The 25,456-nt window shown below is 32.6% G+C and overlaps 1 protein-coding gene across 2 annotated transcripts in view; it reads left to right on the plus strand.

The window, feature by feature from the left end:
* Positions 1 to 25,456, plus strand: part of ATP9B (ATPase phospholipid transporting 9B (putative)) — a 431,234-nt gene that overhangs the window by 163,710 nt on the left and 242,068 nt on the right. For both annotated transcript variants that reach the window (XM_051970555.1, XM_051970554.1), the window contains exon 9: positions 15,298 to 15,378. In XM_051970555.1, coding sequence (XP_051826515.1) covers positions 15,298 to 15,378 — 81 coding nt within the window. The remainder of the gene's footprint in view (positions 1 to 15,297; positions 15,379 to 25,456) is intronic.

Below are 25,456 nucleotides of genomic sequence, written 5' to 3' on the forward strand. Positions count from 1 at the left end.
GGTAATGTCTGATCATGTCTGATCATGTCTTTAAGGAGTTTGTATTTGAATTGCTTGTATAATTAATATAATTGACATATATATATTATATGATTAGTAACATTTAATAATTAAAATAATTAAATGATATATAATATATAATAAATGCAATTAATTGTATAATTAATCAAAAACTTTATTTTGTTAGAAGTAAAAATAAAATAGTAAGTGTAGTAAAATAGTAAGTATATCATTGTTTTGATGCCACAGTAGGTTCCTGACCTCATTTACCAGATTATACTAAGGCTCCCTAGTAAAGAGGAGTACTAAATTAAATTTGAATTCTTAGTTTCCAATCCTACTGCTGGCTTAAACTAACTCTGTGACTTTGGTATGACTATACCATTATTTTTTCTGTACATTGCTTCTACATTTATTTGCAAATGAAAAGTTTGTGACTAAGTGATTTTCAAGATTGCTACCTATGGTAGGAGGCAGTATCATAATCTCTTCTCCTGTGTAAATAAGTGAGTTTTCTCCTAAAAAAGTATCTCAAGACTTAATTGTTTCAGGTCACTAGAGGTTTTCTGGCCAGGGATATCAGGACTTACTGGATATGTGAATATAAATTGGCCTCAAGGAGCTCACAGTAGAAAATAATGTAGGCAATTTAGGCAAAAAAAGCTTTATTTACCCAATCAGCTAGATGTCCTCAGTGCCAGTCACTGATAAATATCTTTCCACTGCTTTTACAAATGTCCTTTTGACATTTGAATGACCTGAGCTTGTCTCATTTTGTTATATTATTTAACCCAAAATTATTTCCATTTTTTGTTTTTCTTCCTCTTAGCAGGTATGAGATGAATCCTCATTATTGTTTTAATTTGCTTATTTTTATTTATCTTATTTTAACATTCTTTCATCTAGTTTCATATAGTTTGCCACTCTTTTGAGAACTTTTTATGTCTTATTGGGGAGTGAACTTTTTGATTTTCATGTGTATATACAATTTATTATATATGATTAACACAATTATGTATTATATTAAAAAATAATTTATATGAATGCAAAAAGTATTAAACATTATAAATGTAATAATAATATATTATAAATATATAACAATATATAATTTATCTATGTATACACAAATATTTGAGTATATGCACATACACACTTATCTGTGTGTGTGTGTGTGTGTGTATGTGTGTCTTTTAATTGTTTATATGATATATATTGGATATTAAATCCTAATCAGAAATTTGATACAAAGATTTTTTCCATCCCCTTTAACTACATCCTTTTTTTTATCATAGCTATATTAATTTTGATACTGCAGTAGCTTTTCAGCTTCATGGGATCAGACATCATTTTTATCTTTTGTAATTGCTTATATCACTTGTTTGGTCAACGATATATTTCCTACTCATAACTTTGAAAGATATGATTTATTCCTCTTATATTTTTAAATAGTATTGAAGAGGAACCAGAATTGAGGGTAAGAGAGCTCCTTTGGTCATGTCTCAGATTCTTTGCAAAAGGATTCGCAAACCCTAAGTTTGTGGCAAAAGGGGATTTATTTGCACTAAGACAGCTTTCTTAGTGGGCAAAGAATCCTGTTAGGATTTTTAGCAAAGATGGGTTTACACTGAGAAAAAAAAATCTTCATTAGTGGGCAAAATCCTGTTAGGACTTCTATAAAGATGGGTTGACAAACCCTTAGTTATATCAGGTTAGTCTTGACCTGGAGATGGGGAACAGTTTGAGTGACTATGCCCCAGGCCAAAATTTCCAATTGAATGAGATTACTTACCTTGACTGAGTATGGCCCCTTCCAGAGACTGGGAGGGTTTGAGAAGCCGGGTGCACCTTTCACCTAAAAGTTCCTTTCTGACCCTCCACCAAGATTAAAGAAGACATCATTTACATCAGTATCTTTAGCATAAAGATGCCCTATCCATTGTGAATGTATTCCAGAGTAAATTTAATAGCATTAGTCTAGGTTTTCAACTGGTTTTCAAGTTTTCCAGGAATTTTTATCAAATAGGGAGTTTTAACATAACTAATTTATGTTTTTTGCTTTATTGAATACTGGATTATTGAGTTGCATGGTTTCTGATTTCTCCCTTGTCTATTCTGTTCAATTGATTCACTTCTTTATTTTTTTTAAACCAGTTCTAGATAGTTTTCATTACTGTGTTTTATAATGTATTTTTTTGGTGCTTTCTGTACTATTCCTCCTTTATTTTTACCTCTTTTCACTATTTCCCTTAATATTCTAGGTCTTTTTATTTCAAGTGAATCTTTTTTCATGTCCTTTGGATAATTTCATTGGGCTAAGTCTAAAATTGTAAATTACTTTTGGTAGAATTACTATTTAAAATTATAATAATTGCTAGAATTTTATATGCATTTTGAGATTTGCAAATTGCTTTACAAATATTGCTTTAGACTTAATCTTGGAAGGTAGGTCCTATTGTTATCTTCATTTTACAGAGGAAGAAGGCTGAAGAAAGGGAAGGGACTTAATCAGAATAACACAGCTTGCAAGTGTCTGAGGACCTATTTGAACTCGAGTCTTCTCAACTCTATTGTCCAGCATTTTATTTACTGCACTACATTGGCATGGCTCAGCCTTGAGGACTGATTATTCCTCTAACTATTTAAGTTGTTTCTTATTTCTTTTAAGAAAATACCAGCCCCTAAATATGATAGAGAAATATTTTTAAAAGGGGCTTGGGTTCTGAGTCAAGATCTATATGACAATAACACAGAAACTGTTCAGAAGAGGTAACCCCATGTAGATATTTAGAAGGTTAATTCTATGAATAATGGACAAAGAAAGAATAAATTAAGTCTTTATTAATGAAAGAATAAAAACTTAGAATAGGCAGAAAGAAGAGACAAATAATGAAGAGGATAAGGGGAAAAATTGTTTTTTAGAAAAAAAGCGTAGAAAAAGAAAACAACTTGTAATCAATAAGTATAGTTAAGCAAAAAAAATTACTAAATTGGCCATGTCCTCTATACCCATCCCCCCAAAAAAATCTCTGTTTCTGTGCTGCACATGTATTCAGACTTTTTCTGGTATTACTTATCAGTTACTGCTCATGATTGCAACTTCTGAACATGGGGGAATATCGGAGAAATGGATGAAAACATTTTTGCACATGTTACACAGTAGATTCTTACTAAATAAGCATCTGTTGACTAACTGAATTAGAAAGTGCTCCTTAACTTATTAAAATTTGCAATAGCACTAACAAAATCCATCTAGAATTGAAAGTTAATGCATATTAAATTAATTTTAAAATATATAATAAACTACCAAGATTTACTTAAGCATGATTAGAAAACACTTTTAAAAGAATCACTTTGAAAGGAAACAATTAGCATGATTTCAGAAGTTTTACTTTGCAAATATCTCAAACCATAAACCTCAAAAGAAAGAGATTATGTGCTGGGTAATTAATATTTTAATTGATAAAACAGAAGATGCTATTCCATACAAGGTTAAATCCTCTTAAATCTGCAGAATTTTAATAATTACTAACTAAGCATTGATGCACAAAACTCTCATTGATCACAAATGAATAAATTCATGGCCTTGTGACTGGAGATCTATATATACAGATCCACTGTAGCAGTGATTGTGTGTAAACTCTTCTGATTATTTTAGAATGATCAGAAATTGATCTTTCCTATCCATTTAAAGTGTGTGTGTGTGTGTGTGTGTGTGTGTGTGTGTGTGTGTGTGTGTGTTGTTGTTGGGGTATGTATGTATGAATGTATGTGCAGGTGGAATGGAGTAAAATGAGGTAATAATAATCTTTATGTACGATTCTCAGAGCCATAGACTAGATGAGAAGACTAAACTGAAGACTAACAACCCATCTGCTATCAATTATCCCTCTCCTAAGCATACACAGAGAACAGGAACTTCATCCATTTGTCCCTGATATTCCTCCAGGTTCAGAAGTTGCAATCATGAGCAGTCTAATTTGTAGCCCTCCATCACTTAAATCCACTTCATTTGAATGTCATGGCATCACCTCCCTGATGTTACGGTCCTCTTTGACAAAGAAAGACAAATAACAATTTGTAGCCTTTCTATACTTCAGGAAGGAAATTAAAAAAAAAAAAAAAACTGAAGAGTGACTGATGAGTAATACCAGAAAAAGCCAGAATACATGGGTAGCACAGAAAGAGGTTTTTTTTTGGTGGGGATGGGTATAGAGGACATGGCCAATTTAGTAATTTTTTTTGCTTAACTATATTTGATTACAAGTTTGTTCATTTATTTATTTATTTATTTTTAAATAATGAAGAACTTCAGAAAAATGAAAACTTTTACTAAATTCAAAATACTTTAGAAAAGATAGGCAAATAGGAGTCTGGAAGCTAAAAAGATTTAATGTAAAAAATTAAGTAGTACAAGGAAAACTACTCAGAAGGTTAAAGTACTGACTCAAAAGAAGACAGAGATTGAAAAAAGCAGCTAGCAATCATAGCTTGCTAAATAAATTAAGCAGTGGGATAACATGAGACTGATAGGATAAGGAGACAAAACAAAACTCAATAATCTTTCAAATTCTAGAATACTTCTTAAAAAGCATCCATTTGCACAGAATGAAAAAAGGAGGGTTCAGTAAAATTGAATATATTTTATGATTTCAGAAAATTAGAATTTTTAATCATGCTGATAAATTCACAGAATCCGTTTTAAATGTACAGATACTAAGAGGCATAATAACATCTACATTTATAGAAAAATTAATAAAAATAAAAATATAAGAAAGTTGGAAAATATATTACTGAAAGACTTATATTTTTCTGAATGGGAATATAAAAATTATACATAGTTTTCAACACTTTATGATAACATTACAAAAATAGAACTGGTGTATATTAATTTTCAGGGCAAATCCATCTAACAATAAAGAACTAATATGACCTATTCTATGCAAATTATTTTTAGAAATTGAGAAAAACTCCTCAAGTTGTTTTCTGAAAAGAATATAGTCCTAGTACCTAAACAATAAAAGATAAAAAAACGAGAACTATACCTTAGTATGATGTGTAAAGATTCAAGTATTTAAAGAAATACTTTGAAAGAACATTGTAGTAGTTCATCCAAAGATTTTTTCATTATAGTTAATTTTCAAATTTGTTCAAAGATAATTCAGTAGAATACAAACAAATAGGACAATTAATCATTCTAAATAAAAGAATCCAAAAAGAATTTGTGTATATAAATTAAATGCAGAAAATGTTTTTGGCAAAGCACAATCAATTAATAAACAATTATGTACTATAAATTAAGCATTGTGCTAAGCAGTAGTTTTGAGGTGTGAGAAATGAGTAAGAGATCCCCTAACAGCAATGGGATGGTGGCAGGCTTTGTGAAAGAATTCACAAACCCCAATGAATACAGGCTCAAGGTTTGTGGCAAGAATGGGTTTATTTATGCTAAGAAAACAGTGTACTAAGAAGACAGCTTTCTTAGTGGGCAAAATCCTGTTAGGATAATTTTGCAAAGGTTTACACTGAGAAAGACCCATTGGTCTAAGTCCAGAAGGGCATTAGGAAAGATTGGGGGTTCAGAGTCTTCTTTTATTAGCCTTCTGAGGTTTGAGGCTGAGATTAAGGGCTAATTTTGATTCCATAGAGGACTGGGATTATGCCCCAGGCCAAGATCTCCAGTTGAATGAAATGACTTATCTGGGAGTTACCCTCATGAAAGGACAGAAGGGTGGACCTCTACCAGAGGCCAGGAGGGTTTGAGAGTCAGACGTGCCCTTCCTCCAAAGATTCCTTTCTGACCTTTTCCCCAAAAGGGAGCACAGTTTACATCAGGGCCCCTCCAAAGATTAAAGGGGACACAGTGTATATCAGTAGAGTTAAAAAGACTAGCCTGAAAAGCTTCTGCTCTCAGTTTACATTATTTTTTAATTTCAAAATTCTGAATTTAGATACCAACTTAAGTAGGTGTATATAGAGAACAGAAGGCAAAAGAGTATTTTCTCTGAAACCATGAATCTCCATTTCATATTACTAATTTTTTTGTAAAATATATAATGAATTCTGTGCATTAATTTTTAAATGGCTGTGCTCACCAAGACGGTGGAGAAAAAGCCCAGGGACTCATCTGAGCTCTCCCAAATTCACCTCTGAACAATTTTAATGCCTCAAATGAATTCTTGAGCAGCAGAATCCGCAAAGGGATGAGGTGAAATAATTTTCCAGCCTGAGATAACCTAGAAGGTCAGCAGGAAAGGTCTGTTGCACTGAGGTTAGAATGGAACAGAGGCAATGCCGTGTGAAAACTGTGACTTCGCAAGTCAGCAGCAGGCTTTGGGAGCAACTGAATCATCATCAGCAATTTCTGAAGTTATCAGCCCATAGGTAGTAAGGGTTTCAGACAAATAGAAGATTATAGGAGCCCTCTGCTGGCAGTGGGTGTAGGTCTTTGCTGCATTTTTCATAGTTTGCAGTGAAGAAGGTGAAGAGGGGTACAAGCACACCAGTTCTTGCTTCCTCAGGGAAGTGGGCACATTCAGAATTCATAGAATCATCCTACCTATACTGAGTTTTGCTCAGGCTGGATCATGAGTAAATGTTAAAAGCCAAAAGGGCTGCTGTTAGATAGAAATGTCCGTTGTTTCCCCTATGGGAATATTCTTTAGACTCTCAAACCAAAATCAACCTGTTCTTAGGGCTTTCTTATTTATATCCTTAAAACTTTATAGAATTATTTCCCTTGGACCTTGAAGAATGGTTAAGAATTGGATTGACATATAGTGTGGTTCTTTGGCCTATACTTTGATAATAAACTTGTTTGTTCTTAGTTCTCAAAGAGGATCAATGACATGAGGAGGATTATGCAAAGGTACTAAGATCGACTATAATACCTATTTATCTTGCCATTTCTAATTTTTTTTCCAGTGAATTCTCTCTTAAGGCCATACAGAATTCACAATGGCCATTCTCTTTGGCAAAAGGTAGTTTTATTTAGGAAAAGAGATTAAGATAAAATGAAGGGATACAGTAAACATAAGGAGTACTAAAAATAAATTAGAATTGGGAGAGTACATAGCAAGGAAATGGGTTTTAATATTTAATTATGAAAATACAACTTCCCTAGGGGACCTCACAATTAGGAAAAAGGAAACACACCATGAGGTTGGAGTATGCCTTTAGCTGGTAGTATCCTAAAAGAGTTAATTACCTGTGAGAAGAACCCAGGGCACTGTAAGGCATGGTGTGGGGATGAGAGGAGAGACACCATAAGGTAGTGTCATGGCAGACTGCCCAAAGGGGTTTAGCCAAAGTGGCATGAGTCATGTACAAATTTATAGGGGAAATTTAACCTCAGGGCCATGATTGGGATTTCTGATAGGACATAGAGCTACCTTCACAGATGGTAGGCCTTAATTTGGATTTCTTGACTGGACACAGTAAGGTGGTACCACCCACAATGGTGGGGTGAGGGTGAGTGGGGAGACCTTCAGAGAGAGTGGTACTATGAGGCTAAACTGATATCTATTAAGTGTCTTACATCAGGGAGCAATTCAATCAATATTTAATTCTTTCTCTACCAACTGAATCTCCATGACTTGGCATCCTGTATCAGAGCTTTTTGTTTCCCTATGTGGCCAGAACAATTTCTGATCTCAGAGGCTGCTGTCTCTGAGAGTTTTTTTGGATCATCTAAGGCATCCCCTGAGCTGCTTCTCTCAGTCTCCCAAGGATTTGTGCATTTTTGTCTGTATGTCAGGTCTTGTATAAAGTGGTCATATAAAGAAAGAGTAAGAACAGTCCCTGCCTTGAAGAACACACAATATAATGTATATATCCACTAACTCCTTGCTACTGACACCTTTCCTTTACCTATTAATGCAGATAAGACCCCCTCTTTGTGTAACCTCCATCTTAATTCTATAGTTGACCTCATGTTATCATGAGAATTTGGAGATTCTTCCATCCACCATTAGAGCCATTAATCTTCTTCATAAATCCCTTTCCTCAACCCCAAAATGAGGATTATTCAGCCTGCTTATGCTCACAGTCACCCCTCATTGCATATATAAGTGGGGAAGTAAATTCTACCCTATTCCTTAATCAGTGAAAAATTCCTGCATATTATTAAGACATGAGGATTCAACAGATTTGTAGAGAAGAGCCTTTCTAGGGGAAATGACATCTACTGCAATCAGGAGGAATAGAAAAACCGACATATAGCTCTACAGGTGCTTGAAGGGACTATAATATGCTCTTCATTTTATAAGAATGTAGTAGAGCTGATCTAATTCTCTGATCCATGGATTGAACTAAGTGGAGTTCCTACAGTCTAGATGTTCCCCCTTCTGTTTCTAGCCTGGGTTTAGTGAGGGTAATGAGGAAGTAGAGTTACCAAAATTGTAGACTAGGTTCTCCTGTTTTATCTTCTTGTTGCCTACATTGGCCATATGTGTTTGGGGTTTTTTTGGTGCCCTTTATCTGAGGAATATGAATATGAATGATGAATATGAAATTCAGGCCAGATTTGTAGGATCTAATTTATTCAGTAAAGTTTTAATAAGCACCTGTTATATGCCAGGCATTGTGCTAACCAGTGATGATACAAATAAGAAAAAGAAAGCCCTCAAGAAACTTAAAAGTCTAGTGGGGGAATAAGAGAGGATAGATCTATCCTGCAACTTTGAGGTCTGAAGAGAGAAAACTTGCTAATCCTAGGTTAAGGGTTTTTGTCCTGACCCGGTTCTATCTAGTGCTTGAAGGTGGAAAAAGACTGTAGCTATACATTAGAGAGTGAGCAGAGAGTCTAAAGTATTGACCTCTCTAGGAAAGATCCTAGACTGTGAGAAGACCCCAGAAAGCTAGAGATCTATCCAGAGCAATCTTGTAGTAAACGAACAGTTGAATGACCATCTCTTGTCCACACTAGCATTAGTCAGCACAGACACACTTGACTTTTCTCAGCAGTATAATCCTTTGAGAAGCCAGCCCATTCGAATACCAGAATGACCTATCCATCACCAATGTGATGTTGTTTGGCAAACTTTATGAACGCCCTCCAAAGAAATTAAGGACATCAAATTTCTATAGTTGCGGTGATGTTGATTGCTTGATGGTGTACAGTCTATACATATATTCCCCTGCTTTTTCATTTAGAAAATCTGTGATAGTATTAAGGGGAGAACAGTGGTTGGGGGGAAATTGCCATGTAACCTTAATATACCATTTGAAAAAATGTCTTTGATAAAGGGTATAAAATACAGTCTAGTCAGAGTAGATAATACTCAAAAGTAAGTTGAAAAAAGGGGAAGGCTTTTCAGGGGATATCCAGTGAGGAGCCATGATGTTTTGTGTGGTTGATACTTTGATAAAAAATGAAGAGTTACTTGTAAAGTTCAGAAAGCTCGGAACCCTTTATAAAGGAAATCTTTGGGAGAACTTTTATTGTCTCCCCCTCTAGTCTTCCAAAGAGAGGCAACTGTGTGAGTTGAGATGTTGACTATCAAAAATGGAGTTTCAGTATGACGTTCATTGGAGCTGAAAACAGGTCAAACACATCTTGGAAAATGGTGACTTTGGCTTACCAGGTGCTTATTGTGATTCCTGGAATAGAATTGAGGAACCTGCCACTAATGCCAGAAAGGAGTCACTGTTATCCTAACCTTTATATATTTTACCTAATGGTCATAATCATCAACAGTCATAACTCAACAATAAAAGTTTCCCTTCAATCAGTAGAACCAGTATGAAATAAAGTTGTCTTTAGTGGTTCCAGTGAAGTAAATGCAAATGGTTTGGAGATAATGATCCATTTTTTTTTTTCTTCGTTATTTCCTAGTGATAATTCCTTATCTTCAGATGCTTTCAGGATATTATTTCAGTAGTTTTTCCCAGATGTTTGTTTTGCTGATTTCTTCATTAGATCCTTCCCTTCTTGCATATAAAATCCCCAAAATTCCTGCATTAAAAAAAAATAAAAATAAAAACCTTTCCTGAATTCTACTAACTTAAATGATAAACTATTTTTAAAATTGGCATAGGAGCCTGTCTTCTGCCAATGTTTCCAAAAGATTTTAAAAATGTTTTGTTTAATGTTCCATTATTTTAGAGATTAAGCAGCCATTTCATAAGCTCATATTTTCTTTGTATAATATTTTGATAATATTTTACATCCCAATTGCTAATAAGTTAAGCACTTAGAAATAGTTTGTCTCATACTGCTGTGAAGCTGTCAATTTTAGTACTAGGTTAATGCTTTCACACTGAACATAGATGGCCTTACTTTCTAAAAATTTTATTATCTTTGCCAGGAGCTTATATTTAACATGTTTAGACTGTTTAGATTATTTGTAATCCATTTTAGCATTTTCAAATGGTGTAAAAAATTGGTTTGATTTTAATAGTTAATTATTTAATTCTATTTCTGATTTAAATAGCTGTGATTGAGAATTTGTAATGTGCTTTTAAAATTTGTTATGGCTAAATAAAACATTTTAAGTGTAGAAATTATATTGATCACACAATTAGAGAATTAATAGAAATATTAGGTCATTTAGTTTTCCTCCTATAGAATATACTTACCATTTGAATATCATACCAATTTCATTTTTCTAAATTAAAAAAAGGCATCTTGTAAAATATATAGATTTTTTAAAAATATTTTCTGGCAAGCCTGATAGAGAAAATTCTTGGGAAAATAATAAGTAAATCAAAATCTAATATCATAATTCTTGAATGCCACCTGCTGGCCTATCTTTAAAATAACTGGATTTTTAAAGCCTGGAGCAAGTGTTTGAATGTTTCTAGTTTTGGCCTTTTTCTTAATTTTTTAAATGTTGTAATAAAATCAGTAACTAAAACAACATTAACTATATAGAATATTTTCTAAAAACTTTTTAGCATTTATAAGTAGTCATATTGACAGTATTTATAAAATACCTATGGCTTGGTAGAAAGTAAATATCATGAAATTATAACATGTAGAATTTTAGAACACTAAAATTGTGGGGAACCCTGGAGCTTATCTCATACCCTTGTTTTATTTTACCAATCAGGAACCTTGAGTTTCAGAATGAAAGCACTGTATCTCAAATCTAACTTTTGGACATTATATAGATTTTTGTAGAACTAGAGATAGGAACCAGCCCTCTCAGTTTTTGTTCTATTACATTTAATACATATATTATCTCATTTTCAGAATTCATGCTTTATGCATTTAGAATTAAGAATTGGTTAAAATATTTGTCACTTGAAAATATTCTAATATTTGAAACTTTACTATAAAAAGGATATTTAATAAAAAATACTTGCTAATATTTAGAAGCCATTGTTAGAGTTGAAGTTTTTAGCTTCACATAAATTTGACACATCTATAGGGCTTTTTTTTTTAAGTGGAGAAGAAAGCTATAATTTCATTATGGAAACAAGTAAGACAATTTTGGTCTTTCATTTAGGTGCTTATATTCCCATAATTGTAGCTTATTTTGATATCTGTATCTATCTACTGTAATGGATTGTGGGCATCTAATGTTGTCATGAGCTGTCAGTCTCATCATCGATTTAGCATTGTAACTTTATCTGCTGTGACACCCAGAATAAAAAACTCACAGACCTTCAGTACTTTTCTTAAGGAATAGATGATACTACCAAAGATGATCAGAACAGATTTTGTTGTCTTCCTAAACCACTTAATGTGATCAGAGAATTAAAATTTCAACAAGTCATTTAAAGAGAGCTGCATTGAAAATCCTCCCCAGGTTAGGTTTCCTGTGGCTTCATAGTCATATGGTGAGGAGACAGAATATTTCAGGCAGTGTAGATAGTCTGGAAATATTTTACTGGTTTGTGTGATCAAGCAAATTTATTAAGTGCAATGAGGTCACAGTAATTTTCAATAAACTGTGACTTGCTGATTTATATCAAAAGATCTATACAGCAGTAAACAATACCATTTACATTTAATTAGTTTTATTGAACCAAAGGCAATTTTATTTGTAATGAACCACATGTTATGATTAAGGATGTATTTTAATGATCTTTAAGTAAGGCGAACAAATGTTGCCCTTGACCTAATAGAGGAGGCTTTCCTACATTATTGATAACTTTAGAGTGATTTCTAAATTACTATTGTGAAATGCAGAGAAAGACATTCTCATTATTATGTCATTATTCAGTCAATTCATGACTAATATAATAGATGGAATTCATTCTACTAAATGGTTATGCGCATATAAAAGGATTGTTGATAGCTTGTTATTTGTTGCCCTACTTTAGAAGGTATCTCATATAAAAGTTTTATTTTTTAAAAATTACTTTGTTAACATCGAGTTTTTGGTATCTTTATAATCTAGAACTTAAAGAAAACAGCCTTTCCATTGCTTATAAATTCTAATTCATATTGAATAAATTGAAAGATCATGAATCCATTATTTCTTCTTCTATTGCAGTTATTGTAGAATTATATTTAGGAGTATTTGAGTAGTAGTATGATAATTATAAAACATTTCTCTTTATATTAGTGATTAGTATATACTCTGAAAAGGATCTTTTTATGATTTGTTAATGTTTACATCATTATTGATTACTGTAATATTTATTCTCAAAGGAATTCAAGGCAGTTTACTAATTTACTCTGATCTCTATATGTTCAGTAAAATGAAAGGAGAACTGGAGTGGACAAAGAGTAAAAACATGATCTCAGGTTACTTCTATAAGCCAAAGAAGCCAGTACGTTCCATTTTTTGGAATTAATAGCTATTCTCTTTTTCAGAGAATAGTTTTTTGCCTGTCAAAATTGAATACTGTGTATCCATAGAACTCATTCCCTTGAAGTTTTATTCTATTTTTTTATTGTTGATCTTTTCATTTTTTAATAAGTCCTTTTGATACAAAGAATTAAATAGCTTTGTAATAAAGTTTCTTCCAGAACTACTTTGATATAGCTCTTAAAATCAAACTAACCATTTAGAAAATTAAAAAATTAAACAGAAACCCCTGATAGAAAGACTATAAAAGACATACACTATTATTACTTAGTATTCTTCTATCTGCTTCTATTTGCTTTTTTAAATTAATATTTATTATGGTATTTACAAAGAATTGGCACTAGGCATATACATTTTTAAGATAAAAATAGTTGATGTAGGCACTGCCTTTAAGAAATTTACATTCTACTTAAGCAGATATGGCATTTGTAAAGCAATTACTATGTGCCAAGCACTTGTGCTAAATCCTGGCATTAAACTATATCCCCACCCTCCACTACACAAAAAAAGAAAAGAATGCAAAGCAGGCCCTGCTTTCAAGGATGTTGATATTCTAATGAGAGAAAGGTAGGAGGTAGGGAAGTAAGAAAAGATACCTTGCAAAAGTTGATGTTGCGATATAGTGAAAGAAGCCATAATTTCTTAGAGGGTGAAGTAAGAAACATTCCAGTTATAGGGGACAACTAGTACAAAGGCATGGATATGAGAAATTCAAGCACCATGTGTGAGGAAGTGCAAATAGACTATTATGACCATACTAGAGTGTTGTGTTGAGAGAATTGTGTGAGTCTGGGAAGATAGAAAGGAGGAAAGATTGTGAAGACATTTAAGTGGCAAATAGGTATTTGTTTATATTTGATCTTATAGGCAATAGGGAACCATTGGATGTATGATCAAGGAATGACACAGTCAAATTTTCAATTTAGGAAAAGTAATTTATAAGATAGTATAACAGACATAAAGGAGAGATTCATTTCAAGGACTTTATTTGAAGAAAGAGTCTCTGAATTTTCTAGATGTACTCAGGTCTTTACATACCTCTTTTCATCATCATGGACATAATTTGTAAATGGAGTTTAGAAAAGGGTTTCTTCATCTTAAATAGTTTAGTTTATTTTCAAAAGATGGATTTCTACCAAAAAATTGTTTTTGTTGTGTCATTTTAGTCATGTTCAATAGAATGGTTTGCCATTTCCTTCTCCACCTCATTTTACAGATGAAAAGACAAACAGGGTTAAGTGGTTTGCCGAGGGTTATAGAGCAGTCCTAAGTCTGTGAGCCTAGATTTGAATTCAGGAAGAAGTCTTCCTGACTGCAAGCCTAGAAACACTAGCTTCTGTATCTACCTGGCTGCCTCACTACTAATTATAGGGACTAAGGAAATGTTGACACTAAGAGAATATTATTACATCATGTTAAAATGCATTTTTCAGTCAGTGGAGAAATTAATTGTCTTTTGGGAATGTCTTAAGAGCTGTTAGCATTCTTTTTCTTGTTAAAATTTCCTACAAATTAAGACATTTTCTCCTAGGGAAACAGCTCACATATCACATCTCCTCCATCCTTTATGGCTGTTGACCTTGTTTTATCCCAGCATGTGGGGAAAGTCCTTGTTTACTCCTGACCAGGGTACCAGTGTGACACTGGGGTGGTCATATGCTAGTTCTCATCCTTGCCAAAAATATCAGTCCTTTTCCCTTTCAAAAAGGAAGCCAATTTTTCTTTCACAGTTGATTTTCTTTTTTTATGTGGTAAAAATATGATGAAAGTTCATCTTTTCCAGATATAATATAAGCACATTGATTTGGGAGTCATGGGGTGGGAGTGCTTTTGCCATTAACTAGGTGATGGAATCAGTTACTTTGTGTTTGATAACAGATGACAACAACAACCAATTTAAAATGCATATTAGGCTAATGTCTTTGCCCATCTCTTGTAACATGTATTGGAATTTTAGGCCCTATTAAAAACTTGCTAAAACTCTGATAGGAGTTAGAATTAAACATTCTTCTTCATATTCTCTGTGATTTTTTAAGTTACTTCTCGTATTTTTTATCCTCTTCATGACCTTGGGAAAGTCACTTTGTTTGCACTTCAGTTTCTTTATCTATAAAAGGTTGTCTTTTAAGGTCTTATCCAATTCTAAAATTACTGATATCCAGTAACACAATAGGGAACACAAGACAAATTATTTTTGATGATCTAGCCAAATGTAAAACATTAGGCATATTTCTTTACTTCTGTATGCCTTAGGTTCCTCCAAAGGAATTAGCCTCCTAGATACATGAATTTCCCCCAGATTAAAAATAATATGATTTTATTTAAGTTTTTGTATAAAAGCATATGGTATAGAGTAGTACTTCTCATATTCTTTTTTTGAAAAAAAAAAGTGAATATGAATTGGTTATTTAAATTTTCTTTGTAGTTTTTTTGAATTACAAAATTGCAATTAATTAAGCTTTGAATTGGTTATTTAAATTTTCTTTGTAGTTTTTTTGAATTACAAAATTGCAATTAATTAAGCTTTGATCTGTTTCAGGACCTCTTCTCCATCAGTGCTTATGTTTATGCTCAGAAACCACAACTAGATATTCATGGCTTTGAAGGCACTTTTACACGGGTGAGTTGTCTTAATTACATATATGTAGAAATATATATTTTTGTCTGTGTATGTATATATATGTATATTTCATCAATATATAGAAATTTATGTAAGAAATTTAATTTGGTAAAGCAATTTGTTATTATGAAATCATAATTAATCAATTTTAAAATACTTAAAAAACTTACATTACTCAGTTTTTAAAGTTATTGCCCTTTTTAAAACCTAATAGCCATTTTGGGTAGATGCAGCCAAACTGCTTTCCTTTCGCGATCTTTGTCTCCAATAAAATTTGTCCCTAAAAATTAAGTTACCCTCAAGTTATATAACCTATTTTACCTTTGTGTCAAAAAACATTAACATGACACAGTCTTCAAGTCTTTCCCAGTTTTTTCTTATTAAAAATAGATGTATATTATCATTTATGCTAATTATGCTGTCCATGACTTGTTGCTTTTGTTTTAGTATTATTTTAAATCTCTTGAAGCTTTCTGTTAAAAGTCAAACCATTGATGTTTCAAATTACTTAAAATTTTGGGGGTTTGTGAGATCAATGTTATTAAAAAATCACTTCAGTTTACCGTTAATGCTTCATTATCCACACATAAGATATCAGCTTCTATTGTTATTTGTTATTTATTCTTTTTCAATTTTGTCAAAATTTGCTCTGTTTTTGTTTTGTTTCTTTTGGGTAGTTGAGGGGTTTTGTTTTGTTTTGTTTTGTTTTTTGTTTTGTTATTTTCAGAAAAATTCCAATTATTCATGGGGGGAAAATGCTGTTAAGGAAATATATGGTAAAATATGGTGAGGGTAAAGAATGACAGATGAATAGTTACATACTCTACTACTACAGTAATCAATGACATAAATCCATTTGAGCATTTGATCATAGCTTTACTCAGTATTTATTTCCTTTCCAATTGTATTTATGTTCATATTTTATTGAATAATTGTATATTATTCTAAATACTAATTTAATTATTTTTCACTATTTTTTATACCCAAAAAACAAATTATGGAATTCTTCAGATAAATGTAAAAAATATTCTCTTTGACAATGTATTGTACATTATATATTTTAAGTAATATTTAACACATAAAGTCATATATACCTGAAGCTACTATTTAAGAGTGAAAAAACTATAGTGCAAACAGCTTCTTTAAATGATTTTTTTCATCCATGTTATTAATAACTTTCATTGTGTTTTTGGTTACTTATTCAGGAGAATGTTGTCTTTTATTGCTGATCCCAGAAACTTGTGAATGCTGTAATTTTTGTACCTTTGGTATTCATTTTTTTTTTTTTTCTTGACATGGTAGTTATAGTATTATTTTCTTGGTATTCTTTATGTTGAATAAAATCCTATGTCAGCATATTTAGTAATTTATAGTGTAAGAATTCAGCCCACTCTAGTTACCTCTTTGTTCTAGATCACATGGAGCTAAAAGACATTTAAGTAGGTATGATAGAAAGAATTTATCCTAAGAGTCAGAGTTCATTGCTTTTATCCTACCTTACTGACCCACTGCATTATTCTCTCTTGGCTTTAATTCCTTTGTCCATAAAATGAAGGGGTTAGACTACATTCTCCCCAGTTCTAAAAATTGAGGGTCCTCCCCCCCCAGCCAAAGACTTAATCTATGGTTTAATCCCTAGTTTACTTCAAAAAAAGTCCCACTTTGCACATAAGGCTTTCCCTAATTTCCTCTACTGTTACTGCCTTCCCCAGCAAAATTAGCTTTTTAATTTGTTTTTTAAATACCTTTGAAGGAATATGTTTTCTCTGCATTAGAATATAAACAGTTTGAGACAGGTACTGTTTTTAAAAATCACTTAACATAGCTAGCATATAACCCAACATAATATTATATTCTTATTAAGTGTTTGTTGATTGATCATGAAAGTTACTCTGGGTTCTGCACTTAGAGGAGTGTAAACTGTAATCATTTCTTTTAAAGAGAAATGATGCCAATAAAAGATTATTTTTTTTTCTTTGTACCACAAAGGTGACAAATTTTGAATATAACACAATTCTCAAAGATGATGTGCTATATTATCATCTACTTCCAGGATACATAGATTAAGAAAGTGATATCTTTGTCTTATATGGAAAATTAAGCAACACATCATAAAGCAAAATCTTTCTTGTGTCTGCCAATTATTTTTTAATTATTATTATAGCTTTTTATTTACAAGATATACGCATGGGTAATTTTTCAGCATTGACAATTGCAAAACCTTTTGTTCCAATTTTTCCCCTCCTTCCACAGGTGGCAGGTGACCAATACATATTAAATATGTTAAAATATATGTTAAATACAATATATGTATACATGTCCATACAGTTATTTTGCTATACAAGAAGAATCAAACTTTGAAATAGTGTTAGTTCACAGTTAACCTGTGAAGGAAGTCAAAAATGCAGGCGGACAAAAATAGAGGGTTTGGGAATTCTATGTAGTGGTTCACAGTCATCTCTCAGAGTTCTTTTACTGGGTATACTTAGTTCAATACATTACTGCTCTATTGGAACTGATTTGGTTCATCTCATTGTTGAAGATGGCCACATCCATCAGAATTGATCATCATATAGTATTTTTGTTGAAGTGTATAATGAACTCCTGGTCCTGCTCATTTCACTCAGCATCACTTCATGTAAGTTTCTCCAGGCCTCTCTGAAATCATCCTGTTGGTCATTTCTTGCAGAACAATAATATTCCATAATATTTATATACCACAATTTATTCAGCCATTCTCCAATTGATGGGCATCTACTCAGTTTCCAATTTCTGGCCACTACAAAGAAGGCTGCCACAAACATTCTTGTATGTACACGTCCCTTTCTCTTCTTTAAGATCTCTTTGGGAAATAAGCCCAACTTATTTCCCACTGCTGGATCAAAGAATATGTACAGTTTCATAGTTCCAAATCACTCTCCAGAATGTCTGCCAATTATTCTTGAGCAATTTGTGATCCAGAATTCTTCACACTCATATATAGGCAACAATCAGGTAAACAAAGCATCTTTTTTGTTTCAGTCCAGCGATCCTTCATCTTAGATGAGAAAACAGGAGATAAATAAAAATTAGGTAATTCAACCTTCTCACAAATTCTTTCTCATTCTTTCTCATTTTTTCCTTCAAGCTCTAGTGCTAGTCTTAACCCTTCTTTGATTTTTGGTTATTCTCAATTTAGCCAAATGCTTCTTGTTTATTCATTACCTACTCCTATTCTTTTTGGTCTGTATTGTTTTTGATAGGAATTTTTCATCACAGTGCTATGTATTTTTTATTCATCTTTTTCCTGTCCTTGCTTCCTTTTACTCTACATCTCTTTCATAAATATGAGTTTTATAATGAGTTCTTTGTGTAGCCACATCAGGTTCCATTTTTGTCCTTCATCTCTTCTCTTTATCTCTTCAGAATTTTGTCCTTAAACATTTCTTAGGCTTACTTCCCCTAACGTATCTTAGGTCACTGGAACATACTTCTTTTCCTGAAGCCTTTTAAAATGTGTTCTCAAATCCAACATTCATGTCAGACTATCACAGAGTTTGTGATAGAGTGGTTGCTTTCCCCCGTGTTTTCTGTCATTTACAAGTCTTCGACCTTGTCAAGATTGGGTTCAGAATTGCAGTTCCTATTATTGCTTCTTTGCTTTCTGAAGAATGTTTCACTATTAAAGAAGGATGGAAATTTATCACCGCTTTGATTTTGGCAGAGAGATTCCATCATAATTCCAGTTTGCTTATTACTTTCATCAGACTTCCTTACTAGGTTTCCAATGTTTCCCAAACTCTCATCTAATTCTTCCTGTTTTGTTTTGTTTTTTTAGAGAATATCCCCTGTTTACTGTGGAGAGTAAAAAGATCCTCTGGCTCTCTTCCTTGACCTATTTAACCACTTTTCCTCCTTCTCCCTATTCTGCTTGTTACCTTTTTCTTTGGTTTTGGAATTTTGCATATTAATTTCTTTCCTTTTATGGGTTTGTTGGTAGTTATTTAATTCTTCCCCACATTTTTCCTCCCAATTAATCATGTGGTATTCTCATACCACTTTTCTCTCCAATTTATTTTCATAACTTTTAAAATTTTCATTTTCTGTTTTTCTAGAATAGATCTGTTTCCATCATTCTCTGTATTATTTATTCTGTCATATTTATTCTGGTTGTTCTTTGATTCATGGCACTTGTACTTTAGTGATGTTGACTATATACCTTATTTAATTAAAACATTTGAGGTGCCTATTTTGAATTTTCTCCTAAACAATTTATGTTGTTGCTTTATATGTCTTGGCCCCCACTTTTTTGGTGCATTATCTTTAAAAATACCAGTACCTTCAGTGATAGGATATTGACCCATGGTAGAATTTATCTTCTATCCCTAATTGTACAACTCCTTATTGACCTGTGCTCTTTAATCGGTAAGTTTCCCCTTCCCCCAATTTGCCTCAAAATCTCTTCCATGGTTCCATTCTTCTGGGTGTCAGTTACCCCCATGGTATTTTTCTTTGTTTTGAGGCAAAGTCGATTTGGATTTTGTTATAAAAGGAGGAAGAAGGATAGGATTGCACATCAAAATTTATTTTTCAAGCTTAATGAAAGTTACATACTTAAATGTAGTTGTGACTGGAAAAAGTAATTTCAGCATTCTTTGATCCAAAGTAAAGGCCATAAATAAATTTTCTTTTTTGGAGGAGTAGCAGGGAATTCATGAGACTAAGCAGCTTGTGAGCCAGGACTAGTTTTGTTTATTGTTTTGTTTTGTTTTGGGGGGTTTTTTGGTAATGGTTGTTTTTTGTTTTGGTAATATCCCCAGCATTTCACACAGTGCTTAGCACTTGTTAGGTATTTAATAAATGACATAGAGAAGCTTTTTAACTTCTTCAATTGAACTATAAATCCATCAATTTTTTACATTATTTTGACTGTTCAACTAGAGTTTGGAAGGTTATTTGTTAAGAAAAATGTGATAGACAAATGAGTGCAGTGCTGGATTTAGAGTCAGTGCAAAGGTAACTTTTGATTAATTATGACCATGGGAAAGTCATACTTTCTAACCCTCTGTTTCTTCATTAGTGATAAACAGTAGGCACTATATGGAGCTCTAACTTCAGACATTAGCTGTTAATACCATTTTTTTAATCATCTTTTTTCTTTGAGTAATCTAATATTTCAGTGACACTTAAAATTTATAGTATGACTAGTCTAACTGCTCTAATTCTTCCCTCTTTCTCTCTTGTCTTCGGGCTGTCTTAGGGTAAATTATTATAACAAGAGTTTGGACTTATTCCCCTTCATTTGAGGACTTTAAAGCTGGTTAACCATTTATCAGATATGTCATAAAGAGAAATTCTGCATAAAACACTGCATAGAGCAATCCCTGTCACCTCTACATAGATCATTTTAGGGTCTATCTTCATGTATTGGGTATAATGCAATCTGGGAATTCTTATGGTGCAAAGCAAGGCTACACTATACTGTAAGAAAGCATTTGTAGTTTTTTATGCTTGTCAATTCTGCCACTTTTATTTTGTAGGATTATATAACCTGTTCCGATTATTTGACTATTAGGGTTAGGTTTGTTTTTTTTTTAACCATTTACTTCCTTAGTTCTATAGATTGTTTTGTTCCCTTTCTATTGAGTACATTTTATTAAACTCAAATTACAACTTTAAAAGCTGATAATAATTTGCCAAAGTATGACAGAATTTCAAAGTTGGAAAGTATTTCAGAGGTCATCTGCTTCAATTTATAGATTAAAAAAAATATGTCTGTGCATTAAATCTGTTCCTATTCCCATTAAATGTCTTGTTTGCTGCCAGATTTTTATACTAATTCATTATTTCTTTTATGTAAAACTAATTTATTGTGATAGTTTATTTAGCCACTATATGGGGAGTAGTAGAGATAAAAAGGTGGGAAAAAAGCATATACCCAATGCTGGACATAGAAGTTGGTCTTAGGAAGAGATTCAGCATTTGAAAGGTGGGCTTACTTTGAGAACTCACCACTTCCATAGCACTGGCTGTATTGACTTATTAAATGCGTCCTCTGTTTTAAGTGGAAGAAACAAACGAAAATCAGAGAGACTGATTTATAATCTGTATGTCAATTTTCCTTAGCCTATTATTCCTTAAGAATGATAAGAGCCAATAAAAAAGGAGTCTATACTTAGTCTTCTGTCCTTTGCTAATTAATTTATTAAAGAGATATTTTTCCCCAATTTAATTTCACTATTCTGTGATTTTGTCAATGTGACTACTTTATCTTACCACTAACACTATGCAACTTATCTATGATTTGGGTTAGCAAGGAGTTAGGTGAACCCTATGTTACATGATGAAAAGAAAAAGGTAAGAATATCATGAAAATAGGAAGAAACTAGATTACAAAATGCTTTAAATGCCAAATAGCATTTTACATTTTTTCCCCTGCTTGTGGCAGTAGGGAACTATAGGAATTTATACAGTAGAGGGAGAAAAAGATAATGTGATAAAATCTTAGCTTTAGGACAGTAAATGAAGGATGCATTGGAAAGGGAGAAATATAAGGCAGGGAGACTGACCAAATGACTATTTTATTAATCTAAAAATGAGATAATGGGGAAGTCCAGCTGGGAGACCTGTGTAAGAGATTCTGTGAACATTTAAAAACGACTGGGGAACAAAATGTGGATTGTGTACAGAAGAGTCAAAATCATGTCAAGTGGTTCTTCTTAACAATGAAATGATTCAGGACAGTTCCAATGATCTTGTGATGAAGATAGCCATCAACACCCAGAAGGAGGATGTAGGAACTGAGTGTGGATCTCACAGCATAGCATTTTCACTCCTTTTTTTTTGTTGTTTGCTTGCATTTTATTTTTTCTCATTTTTTCCTTTTTAATTTGATTTTTCTTGTGCAGCAAGATAATCGTATAAATATGTATGCATATATTGGATTTAACACATTTTTACCATGTTTAACATATATTGGATTTCTTGTCATCTAGGGAAGGGTGTGGGAGGAAAGGGGAAGAAATTGGGACACAAGGTTTTGCAAGGATTAAGGGTGAAAAATTATCCACACATATGTTTTGAAAATAAAAAGCTTTAATAAATAATAAAATAAAATACATATCAAGGTAAAAAAATAATTGCACATATATAACTTATATCTGCTTATCATCTTAGGGATAGGGATGGGCAGGAAGGAATAGAATTTGGAACTCAAAACTTTAAATAAAAATGTTTAAATTTTAAAAAGTCAAAATTATAAATTTGCCATCTGAGAAAGTATCATTGATTGGCAATAGGAAAATTGAGGGGAGGAAGAGAAAAAGGATTTTCATGATGTCTTGTATATGCCATGCACTATACTAAGGGCTTTTTTTTTTTTTTTAAATTTTATTTAATAATAACTTTATATTGACAGAATCCATGCCAGGGTAATTTTTTTTTTTTAACAACATTATCCCTTGCACTCGTTTCTGTTGCGATTTTTCCCCTCCCTTCCTCCACCTCCTCCCCTAGATGGCAAGCAGTCCTATATATGTTAGATATGTTGCAGTATATCCTAGATACAATATATGTTTGTAAAACCGAACATATACTAAGATAAGATCGAAATGGGTCCATAACCTAGACATAAAGAATGAGATTATAAATAAATTTAGAGGAACATAGGATAGTTTATCTCTCAGACTTGTGGAGGAGAAAGAAATTTGTGACTAAAAATGAACTAGAGACCATTAATGATCACAAAATAGAAAATTTTGATTATATCAAATTTAAAAGCCTTTGTACAAACAAAACTAATGCAAACAAGATTAGAAGGGAAGCAACAAACTAGGAAAATATCTTCACAGTTAAAGGTTCTGATAAAGGCCTCATTTCCAAAATATATAGAGAACTGACTCTTAATTTATAAGAAATCAAGCCATTCTCCAATTGATAAATGGTCAAAGGATATGAACAGACAATTTTCAGATGATGAAATTGAAACCATTACCACTCATATGAAAGAGTGTTCCAAATCATTATTGATCAGAGAAATGCAAATTAAGACAACTCTGAGATACCACTACACACCTGTCAGATTGGCTAAGATGACAGGAAAAAATAATGACTAATGTTGGAGGGGATGCGGGAAAACTGGGACACTAATGCATTGTTGGTGGAGTTGTGAATGAATCCAACCATTCTGGAGAGGAATCTGGAATTATGCCCAAAAAGTTATCAAATTGTACATACCCTTTGATCTAGCAGTGTTTTTATTGGGCTTATATCCCAAAGAAATACTAAAGAAGGGAAAGGGACCTGTATGTGCCAAAATGTTTGTGGCAGCCCTGTTTGTAGTGGCTAGAAACTGGAAATTGAATGGATGCCCATCAATTGGAGAATGGCTGGGTAAATTGTGGTATATGAAGTTATGGAATGTTATTGTTCTGTAAGAAATGACCAGCAGGATGAATACAGAGAGGCTTGGAGAGACTTACATGAACTGATGCTAAGTGAAATGAGCAGAACCAGGAGATCATTATACACTTCGACAACGATATTGTATGAGGATGTATTCTGATGGAAGTGGATTTCTTTGACAAAGAGACCTAACTGAGTTTCATTTGATAAATGATGGACAGAAGCAGCTACACCCAAAGAAAGAATACTGGGAAACAAATGTGAACTATCTGCATCTTTGTTTTTCTTCCCGGGTTATTTTTACCTTCTGAATCCAATTCTCCCTGTGCAAAAAGAGAACTGTTCAGTTCTACTAAGTGCTTTTTACAAATATTAACTCACTTTATCCTCACAACAACCTTATAAGGTTGTTTCTGTTACTATTTTACAGTTGTAGAATCTGAGGCCCAAAGAGATTAAATGATTTGCCCAAGGTCACACAACTAAGTGTTTGACTCTAGATTTTTATTCAGCTCTTTCTTACATCATCCACTGTGCTGTCTAGTTTTCTCAAAAGAGTGGAGAAGAAAATGAGTTTAGTTTGGGACATGTTGAGTTTAAGATGCTTAGGGACATCAGTTTAGAAGTATCAAGCAATTGGTGATGAGATTGGAGATTTGGAAATGTTATGGGCCAGAACTTTTGTACTTGAAACAAGGATTCTTACAAGGTGTTAAGTCAGTGGAATCAATAAGATGGTTATCTAGTTTAGCATGGTGATTAATAGTTCTCTAGTTCAATACATGTACTTAGTATTTAATATAGTTCTACAAGATTCACACCTATGATAATGTAATTAAAATAGAGCATATAAACTGGGAGAGACCCAGAGACAGATGCACTTCATCTCACACCACCGTGGTGGCTGGCCTTCTGCACTTCCCTCACTGAGACCAAGACGGGTCTGAAAGGCTCTCCAGAAAGCTGGCCAGCCCCAGGCAAGGAGACAATAAAGAATTTGGACTTTATCCCTGGCTTATTCTGGTGGTGATTACTGAATTGAAACTAAGGCTGGTCCAGAAACCTTCAGAAAACCAAACAAGAACACTACAAGAAAAGAAATTAGGACTGGATTTATAGATTTGAGAATCAGCAGCATAGAGATGATAATAAAACACCTGAGAGCTGATGAGATCACCAAATAAAATAGTATAGAGCAAAGGTTTTTAATTATCCACGTAACTTCCTTCTAGACCTATCGATAATTTTAGAGCAACAATATTAAGTTTTGAGTTTTAAAGTTTAGGCTTAAATTTTATCTTTATTTGTAGTTGTGTTTTTTTTAATACCATTTTTCCTTTTAGACTTTTTATAATGCATTTTGTGCTATAAATTCTTTGTAAGCCATAGTATAACTATGTTGTTTACGTCTTTCCCAATCAAAATACTCTCCTTTCAAAAAGCAAATCTCTTTTGTTTGCTAAGTAGTGTAAATTATTGAGAAAACAGCTTGAAATGGTAACATTTAACATTTTCTTCCTTAGAAGATTTTATTTTTTTGAAACTATATAACATTAAGTAAAAAGAAGCCTAAAGAAGTTATTTAGAGATAATTTGTTTTCTACCTTCCAATCTTTTTTTTCTACTATATGTGATTGGTAAAGAACCCTTGTCTACAATAATTTTCTTGATATTAGAAAAATGTTTCATGTTTAAA

The sequence above is a fragment of the Antechinus flavipes genome, chromosome 1 (assembly GCF_016432865.1).
Source record: "Antechinus flavipes isolate AdamAnt ecotype Samford, QLD, Australia chromosome 1, AdamAnt_v2, whole genome shotgun sequence".
Taxonomy (NCBI): domain Eukaryota; kingdom Metazoa; phylum Chordata; class Mammalia; order Dasyuromorphia; family Dasyuridae; genus Antechinus; species Antechinus flavipes.